The following is an 8,968-nucleotide window of genomic DNA, read 5'->3' as shown; positions in this document are numbered from 1 at the left end:
TGAAGAGGGTCTATGACCCTGCTGGGGTCCCTCCTGCCACCCTGTGGGCCAAGCATCGGGGTGCCTGCCCCAACGCACCCAAGCTTCTCTCCATGGGGTTCCTGTACTGGTCCTGCATCACCCCTGATCCAGGCTCCTGGGGGTCCTTAACCATGGGGGCAGCAGTGGGTGCCAGCCTTGTGCTGGCTCATGGGTGGGTACGGGGGTCCCCTGGCACCCAGGTGGGGAGCCCTGGGGACCCAAGGCTGGGCAGGGTCACCGGTGGTGCTGGGCAGGGACAGCCCATCACCTTTGCATCTGGGAAACCTCTTGCCCAAGCGGTTCCTTGCAGCCTGGCAGGAAGCCGGGGCTGTTGGCCAAGAGCCGTCTCCCCTGCCTGCTGCTGCCTCCCTGCTGTAGGACAGGGCAGATGGTGGCTCAGCCTGGCTGCAGCTGGGACACCCCTTACAGGGACAGTTCCCCCTCAGGAGGGTTCGGACACCCCCATACTGGCATTCCCCCACCCTGCACCCAGCCTGGGGGGGTCAATCCGGTGATGACTGATAGACAACACGGGAGCCACAGGGGTAGCAGGAGCGGATTGTTTTCCTCTCTGTGGACCAGCCACAAGAAAGACACAACTCAAATCCGAAATGTCAGGCAGCAGGACCTGCCTGCAGGCCCCGGATGCCTGGGTCCCCGGTAAGTCCGAAAGGAGGCAGCCAAGGCAGGGGTTGTCCCAGGCACGGTGTGAGGGCTGCAGTCCCAGCTCATGTAGCCTGCGGGTGCCTTTGCTGGTAGCAAAGCAGGCAGCAGCGCCCCTGCTTGCCCACGTCCACGGAGCACGTGTGGCACACCTTGCCCTGGCACAGCCTGCCGAGAGAGCAGGCGGTGAGAGCCGTGCCATCCCAGTGCCATGCCGGCGCCACCTCCGGTGCCCTCCCCGCAGCCCACCTGCAGTTGTACCGCCGGGAGAGGAGGCGGAAATCCTTGTGGCAGCGGGCGCACAGCCCTGCATCGCGGGGCGCCGGGCTGGGCATCGTGGTGTCGATGCCCTCTGTCTTCTGCCACAGGGCATCCTTCTCCCTGCGGGAGGGGAGAGGTCAGCCCTGGAAGGAGCATACCCGGTGGTGGGTGTCCAGGAGCACGCCCTGGCATCCCAGACCCAAGGTGGGCACCTAAGTCTCCCGAGGTGGTGAGTGGGATTCGCCAGGGCTCTGGTGCCCTCCTCCTTGGCTCCCCCCACCCGCGCGTGGTCCCACACCCGAGGGGTCCCCGGGGCTCTCACCGCAGCAGCTCCAGCAGCCACCCCTTCATGTCACGGATGAGCTCCTGCTGCCGTGCCTGTTCGGCACCGCGCATGGCCTCCCGCTCCAGGGCCTCCCGCTGCGCCCGCTGCAGCGCCGATGCCCAGCGCTCACCATCCTGCCGGGCCCTGGCACGGGGCAGTGGGGTGATGGTCCTGCTGTCCCTCAGCTGGTCGTCTCTCCATCCATCCATCCATCCATCCATCTATCCCTCCCTCCCTCCCTCTGCCTGCTGCCCATCCATCCCCAAGCTGGCTGCCCATCCCCACAGCCACCTTGCCATCTGCCGGGCCAGCCACCCATCCGTTTCCCAGCTGTTCATCTGCCCTTCCTCACACCCATCCCTCCCTTCTGCCCACCCATCCACTCACCCCAAATTCATCCCTCCATCCCTCTGTGCGCCCGCTCATCAACTTACCCCAAATTCATCCCTCCATCCATCTACTGGCCCCAAATTAATTCTTCCCCCTGCCCACCCCTCTGCCCACCCACCCCTCCACCAACCTATCAGTCCCCAGACTGATGCCTCTCTCCAGCCCTCTGTCCCCAAATCCTTCCCTCCCTCCCCTTGCCCATCCCCAGGTGCTGCTCCCCTGGGTCCAAGTGGGGCATCATGGGAGGTCCCAGGGAAAACCCTGTGACGGGTGGAGATGGGAGGTGACTGTGGGGTGGTGGGAGTGGGGACTCCCTGCCCGACCTGCTGAGCTGCTCCTGCAGCCGTGCCACCTCCTGCCGCTGGGCCTGGAGCTGCTGCCGGCCCTGCCAGGCGTCTTCCCGTGCCGCAGCAGCCAGGGTGGCCAAGTGCTGTGGGAGAGCGGGGGCTCAGCCCTGGCCCCCCCGACCCCCCGCCTCACCATGGCGTCCCCTTGGGCTTGCCCATACCATGGCCATGCTGGTGGCCGTGCCGGGCTCCCCCCCCTCCTGGGGGTCCAGCGGGGGCTCCTGGGGGCCGCGGGCGAGCTCCAGCGCCCGCCGCAGCACCTCCTCCACGGCGGCCACCTTGTCCAGGGCACCGGCATCCTCCAGCGCGTCCGTCCGTCCCGCCGCCGCCAGCGCCGCCTGGCAGTCCCGCAGGCGCGAGGCCAATGCCGCCGCCTCCGCCAGCGCCCCGGCCAGCCGGGCACCCCGCTCCTCCGCCGCCTCCCGCCAGACCCGCGCCTCCTCCTGTGCCCGCGCCAGTGCCCCCGGACCCCCCGCTGCCACCGCCGCCGCCAGCGCCTGCCCCAGGAAGGCGTTGGTTTCCCGCAGCGCCTCGGCCTCGCGTGCCCGCAGCTGGGCCCACCGGGCGCTGCCCTCCTCCCGCCGCTGGTGCCGCCGCTGCTCCCGTGCCAGCCGGGCCGCCAGCGCCCGCAATGCCGCCTCCCGCTGCCCCAGCTCAGTCTGCAGCTGGGACACCAGTGCCTGCAGGGACGCCTGCGTCCCGTCCAGCTCCCCCGGCGCCGGTGGCGGGGAGCCCGGCAGAAACCCCATGCCGGGCAGTGGGAACGTGCCAGGCTCCCCGTCACCATCGGGCTGGGGTGCTTTGCCAGTGCCATGTGTGTCCTCCAGCTCCTCTACATCCACGTCCTCCGTCTCCTTCTCATCCTCCAGCTCCTCTTCATCCTCCTCTTCCACATCCTCCACCTCCACGTCCTCCACGTCCACTTCCACGTTCTCCACCTCCTCCTCATCCTCCTCGTCCTCATCCTTCTCTACCTCCTCTTCATCCTCTTCTTCCACATTTTTCTTCAGCTCCACGTCCTCCACATCCCCCTCCACATCCTTCACCTCTACACCCCTCTCATGCAGGGCAGCCAAGGTGGGTGGGCACGGGTGGGTTGGCACCCCATGGGGTGCCACGATGGGATGGGTGATGCCATCGGGCCATCCATGCACCCCGGTGCCAGTATCGTCTCTCTGTGGGGCCATCTTTGCCGGGCTGCTCCTGGCCATTGGGCTGGGTCGTACCAGTGTCCTAGAGGGGACACGGGGCTCAGGGCCACCACGTCACCCCTAGGGTGAGCAAGGCACCGCCACCCTCCCTCAGGGCTCCCTGGGCACAGCCAGCCTTTGGGATTGGAGAGGGTCAGCAGGGCTGGTCACACTGGGTGGCACCTGGTGACAGGGGACCAGGGATGCTGGTGCCACCAGCCTGGGTACCCATGGAGCAGGTGGGACCCAGAGACCCCTGTGGTGGTTGCAGGGGGGAACTGGGTGCTGCATGTGTGCTTGTGGCAGCGTGTGCCCACGAGCACGTGAGCTGCAGAACAGGCGTGAGTGTGCTGGAGGAGCGACTTTGTCCACAAGTGCAGACGCCCCTGCAGGTGTGCCCGGAGGCAAGGGTGTGCACGCACACACGATACCCCCTCCTCTCAGATGTCACAGTGTTGCAGAAGACCTGTGCCTGGGCATGTACTTGGCAGAGGACGACGGTGTGTGTGTGCATGCACGTGTGGCATGTTTGCAGGCATGGACATGGTGTGCATGCTGGCACGGGTATCTGTGCCCGCCTGGGGCCATGTGTGGAGGGTTGGCACAGCTGGGATGCCATGTGGGGTCCGGGGCAGTGGGGCAATGCCTGTGTGCTGCTCTGCCATGCTGAGCCCCTGGTGCCCCCTGATACCCCTGATGGCTGTGGAACTGCCAGTGCCCCCAATGCCCCCAGGGCCCCCTGCATCCCCAGGCTCACTCGGAGAACATGGGCCAGGCCGTGTCCAGGTCAGCTCTGTGCAGGGCCAGGTGGAAGGTGACACCGTCCAGCTCGTAGAGGATGCCCAGGATCTCTGCCCGGCGCTGGGGGCTCAGGAAGGGGCTGCGAGCGTAGTACCACTCGCTGCAACCACAAAATGGGTTCACGCACCCCTCCGCACCCTGGGCGGGCACACGTGCCTGCAGCACCCTGGCCGACTGGGTGCTGCCAGGCACTGGCCACCCAGGCAATGCCCCCTGCCACCATGAGCACCCCCTCCCTGTGCACCCTGCTCTCACCAGAGGGTCTCAGGGTCGAGGAGGCAGAGCTGCAGGGACTCTGCCAGCTGCCGGTGCACCAGGCAGTACCGCAGGAAGGCTCGGCCCCTGCCCACGGGGGTCTTCAGCTGGGGGGAGAGGGGGTTATCCAGGCCTGCCATGCCAGTCTGCCCCCCCCATGCCTCCCCCCCAGCCCATGCATGGGGGAAGGGGGTTCCCAGGGCCAGGGTTGGGGGGCAGTGGGGACCCCAGAGGGGAGAAAACCCTTTATAGTGCTGGTGGGTGAATCCTCGGTGCCCAGGTGAGTGTGTGCCCATATACAAGTGTGTGTGCACCCACAAACAAGCAGAAGCGTGCACACGTGTGCGTGTGTGAGCCCCCAGGCTCCGTGCCAGCCTGTGCCCACCTTGTCCAGGGAGGTGACAAAGCGAATGCCCTCGTGCTCTTCCCGACGCTGCGCCAGGCCTTGGCACAAGAAGTCCCAATAGTCCTTGCGCTGCCCAAAGAAGCTCCTCCTCTCCTTGAGGTCGAACTGGCAGAGACGCAAACTTGGACTTGCTTGTTTGGGGGTGTCCCCTGTCACCCCCGCCTGTCCCCTGTGGGGCTGGGATCCAGCCAGCTCACCCAGCAGTGTGGGTCCCAGTGTCCCCTGACTGTCCCCTCTTTGTTGGCTCCATGCCTCAGTTTCCCTTTTGCAGCACGTGCAATTACACATGTGGATGTGGGTGAGCCTGGTCTGGGTGCCTGCATGGCTGGGGATGCCCAGGGCTGGACAATGCTGGCTGAGGTCATCCCACCCCCCCAAAACGGCTGGTGCAGGATCCCCTCTGCTTGGAGCTGCACCCCAGGGGAAACTGAGGCAGGGAGCGGTGAGGACAGAGAAGCTGTGATACCTGGAGGAGGAACTCCAGCTGGGCACAGAGGCTGTGCAGCTCCCGGCTCCCGTCCGTCACCGGCAAGTTCTGCTCCCGGTAGCCGCGGTTCAGCTCGCCTACGGTCTCTGAGGGATGGTAGGGCTGAGCTGGCACGGCCCTGCCCTGGCAGCAGGCACCCTGCCCCATCCCACCCCTCCTCCCCACTGCCTCCCAGCCCGGGGATTTCTGCCAGTGGGTGAAAGAGGAACCTTCCCTGGGATGAAATGGGGGAGCAGGGGGAGCGAGGGGCACAGGTATCTGCCAGGCACTGCCGGTCACCTGGGGCTGGCAGCGAGGACAGGAGCAGGCGGCAAGGACAGGAGCAGGCAGCAGTGGCAGAGTTGGCACTGGGATGCTCTGGAGCACTCCCAGCAGTGCACCCCCCTGCTGCCCACGGGCTGGGTGCGAGGAGGGACCCGGCATGGCCAGGGTGAGATGTGCCATGCAAGGGACACGCTGGCAGGGGACAGGCTGGTGCACTTACTCTGCAGGTCCTTGATGATGCGGTTGAGCTCCCCGTCCCCTGCCATGGCTGTACCCGGGGGTCTGCAAAGGCAGGGGCAGCGATGAGAGGTGCCAGGCTGGCACTCAGCTGGCACCCCCAAACTCTCTGCCCCAAGGAGAGGGTCTGCCCCCTCCAGCTCCACCCCAGAGCTGCCTGCTGTTAAGGTGAGAGGGGGTGGGCTCAAGCACCCCCTTTCCCTGCCCATATCCCTCCACTATATGGAGTAGGGGGTATGGGGTGGGCAAAGGTGCCCCATCCCATACCCCTTAGTTGTCCATGTGCCCTGTCCCAAAATGCCCCCTGGCTCTGTTCCCATGTTGTGCCCAGCCTCTGCCCTCATTCCTTGGGGGGCATCCTGCAGCTGACCCCCCCCCCCCCCCCCCCCCCGTGTGTCCCTGTCCTTGTCCTTGTCCTTGTTCCCATCCCCCAGGATTCAGGATGTGGGTTTGGTGCTGGGGAAGCGCTGCCTTTGCTTCTGCTCTCGTTTCCCTCGCTCACACCATGAACAGTGTGGGGTGCTCCTGGAGGGGGCAGGGAAGGTGGGCACACAGCCCCTGATATGCAGCCCCCCTCAAACTGAGATCCCCCCCAGGCAAAGCCCCCTGGCACAGTATGCTGCCTGTGGGGCTGGCATGGGTTTTGGGGGTGTTGTGGGCATGGGGTGGGGGGCTGGGGGCATAGTGCAGTGGGGTGGTTTTGGGGGGCAGCGGGTGGCACCCTGGGGATGGGGCAAGGGACAGTGCCCACGAAGGTGGCAGGTCCAGGGCTTGTCACCGCGGCTGGTGGCTAGGCACAGGGCTGGGGGAGCACACATGTGTGTGCATGGGATATGCATGGCAGTCTGCATGTGCTCTCACAGGAGCGTGTGTGCACAAGCGTGTTCAGCCATGCCGAAGCACACCTGAGTGCCCTGTGCCCCCTGCCATGGCAGAGTGGCTCGGCAGGCAGAGCAGGACACGGGACTCCAGATGCCTGGGTTCCCCTCCCGGTGCCCTTGGGTGACCTTGGATGAGCCATCTTCCCGCCTGCCCACCCTGCCCGTGCCTCAGTTTCCCCAAGGAAGAGAAGCACCTTACCTGTGACGGGGAGCTGTGGGGTGCCCCAAGGAGATCGCTGGGTGCCAGGGCGATGCTGGTGTGTCCCCTTGCCCGCACTGCGCCTGCCTGCTTCTCCTTTTGTACCTTGGCCAGGAGGAAGTGTGGGAGGTTGGGGGGGCTGCAGGAGCCACCCCCTGCCTGCCCCGCATAACATCAGGCACTGCAGCTTGCTCCCCCAGCACCCGGCTCCCCAGTTTGGGGGAGTGCCAGTTTTGGGGAAGGGGTCAGCGAGGCTCATCCCCCTGTGCAGCCCCTGGGGAGGGTGGGGGGGAAGCACAGTGCCAGGCATGGGGGGGACCCTGATGCCCTCCCATGGGAATGGAGCTTGGGAATGCTTTGAGAGACCCCCCTGCAGTTTTTGGGGAGGGGGTCTGGGACCCATACCCAGCTAGCAGCAGCCAACAGCACCCCTGGGGCAGCAGCTGCCCCTGGCACAGACACCCCTCTCCCACGCGCAACAGCCCCTGGGCACAGAGACCCACCCCCAGGAGCTGCAGCCCACCCCAGAAAAGCCCACAGCCCGTCTGCCCCCCCTCCCCCGGGACTATGCCCAGAGCTGGGGTGCAAACTCTTCCTGGGGCACCCTGGGCAAGGGCCCCCATTGCTATCTGTGCTTGGGGGACCCCGAGCCCAGCAGTGCCCCTCAGCCACCGTGCCTGTCCCCCTTTGCTGTGCCAGCCCTGTCCTGTGGGCTCCTTCTGGGGTGGGGACTAAATTCCTTGGGGGGGGCTGGGGGTGATGCCAGCTTACCCTCCCAGTGCCAGGAATGGGCACCCACTGCCAAACCGCTCCCCACCACCATCCGGCTTGATAGATACCCCCAGCGATGCCCAGCTGCCCCCACATCCTGCCCCTTTGCCGCGCCCCCCCTTGCAGCACCCGCCTCCCCTACCTGTGCCACCCGGGGGGCCTGGGGGTCACCCGCCTCCCCCAGGCCAGGCCTTGCTCTGCACCAAAGCGAAAGTAGGAAGTGATGCTGAGCGGGAGCCTGGGCCTCCCTGCACCCTCCTAGCTCCCGGGGGGGGGGTGTGTGTGTTGGACCGTGGGGTGCCCGCGAGCAGCTGGGGGGCATGGGGGACCCAGCAGCAGTGCTTGCTCAGGGTGACCCCCAGCCTCCCCAGCACCCTCTTGCCCCATGCCACCCCGCAGTGGGTGGTGCTGTGGGCACAGAGCACAGCACCCCACATTGGATGGGGGGGGTGGGCAGGGTGTTGGGGGGGTGGCGGAGCATCACCCCACTGTGCCGGGTGGGGGATGCATATGCCTGTGCATGCATGTGTGCATGCATGTGTGCATGTGCACGCGTGTGCAGGCAGCATGTGCATGGCTATAGGGATGCGTGTGTAGGTGTGAGCCATGTACATGTGGCAGGCGTGGGCATGGGGCTGAGAAGGCACCCATGTGTGCATGCACACACGTGTGCCTGTGGTTGCACCCACCTGCCAGCGCCGCCTGCCCTGTGCCAGGCACCCCACGGGCAGGACCCTGACACCCGTGGGGGGGCCATGCCCCTGCCCACCCCTCGCCAGGGTGGATGCCAGCCTGGTGCCCTGGCAGTGGGTCCCCCTGTCCCTGCCCCAGCCAAGGTCCACGGAGAGGGTGTTGGGGGCTGGGGGGGGAGAAGTCGCCCGTCTGTCCTTGGTGCGGGTGCAATTCAATTAACGAGGCCTGGCCCTCGTTCAGCGCAGCCAATAAAGCTAATGGCCCCGCACAGGCCTGGCACTGCCTGGTGGGGGGGGGGGGGGCGGGGGAGGGAGAGGTCCGGGGGGCCATCTGCTAATTAAATGGGGGTGGGGGACGATGGAGCTAGCAGTGATGTCACCTCCCTGGTGCTCGGTGGGGGGGCAGTATCCTGGCACCACTTGCCTGCCAGCCCTTCTCCAGCCCCAGGGTGCCAGGCAGGGCTGTGGGGGACAGGCTGAACTGTGGGGGACCCTCCGAAATCCCTGCCCCCGCCCCCCTCCCTAGCGCTGCTGCTCGTTAGGAGCCTTCCTGAGGCAAATGCAATTAGTGCCCAGGCCTGGCATGGACCCTGCCTACGCTTGGCATCAGCAGCCGCCCCGCGGGGACGGGTCCTTGCCCGTCATCACCTCAGCATCGCAGCAGCATCTGGGGCTGTTCCTGCCAGCCCCTCTCGGCACTACCCCGATGGGTGCAGGGGGGATGTGGGGTCTCTGGGGCAGCTGCAGGGTGGGGTGCAGCCCGTCCCCCTGCCCTGTG

The 8,968-nt window shown here is 66.5% G+C and overlaps 1 protein-coding gene across 1 annotated transcript; it reads right to left on the bottom strand.

The window, feature by feature from the left end:
• Positions 1-567: 567 nt before the first annotated feature.
• RUFY4 (RUN and FYVE domain containing 4) lies at positions 568-7,705 on the bottom strand. Its single transcript, XM_069780505.1, has 12 exons — positions 7,641-7,705; positions 6,728-6,832; positions 5,631-5,692; positions 5,126-5,232; positions 4,639-4,764; positions 4,254-4,360; positions 3,955-4,098; positions 2,169-3,240; positions 1,984-2,090; positions 1,268-1,414; positions 934-1,065; positions 568-852 (listed from the first exon to the last, which is right to left on the bottom strand). Exons 3-12 carry the CDS (start codon positions 5,674-5,676, stop codon positions 750-752), a joined length of 2,091 nt encoding a protein of 696 aa, XP_069636606.1. The 5' UTR covers positions 5,677-5,692; positions 6,728-6,832; positions 7,641-7,705; the 3' UTR covers positions 568-749.
• Positions 7,706-8,968: the final 1,263 nt, after the last annotated feature.

This window comes from Haliaeetus albicilla, chromosome 4 (genome assembly GCF_947461875.1).
Source record: "Haliaeetus albicilla chromosome 4, bHalAlb1.1, whole genome shotgun sequence".
NCBI classification, from domain to species: Eukaryota; Metazoa; Chordata; class Aves; order Accipitriformes; family Accipitridae; genus Haliaeetus; species Haliaeetus albicilla.
This window is presented reverse-complemented; position numbering and strand designations above follow the sequence as displayed.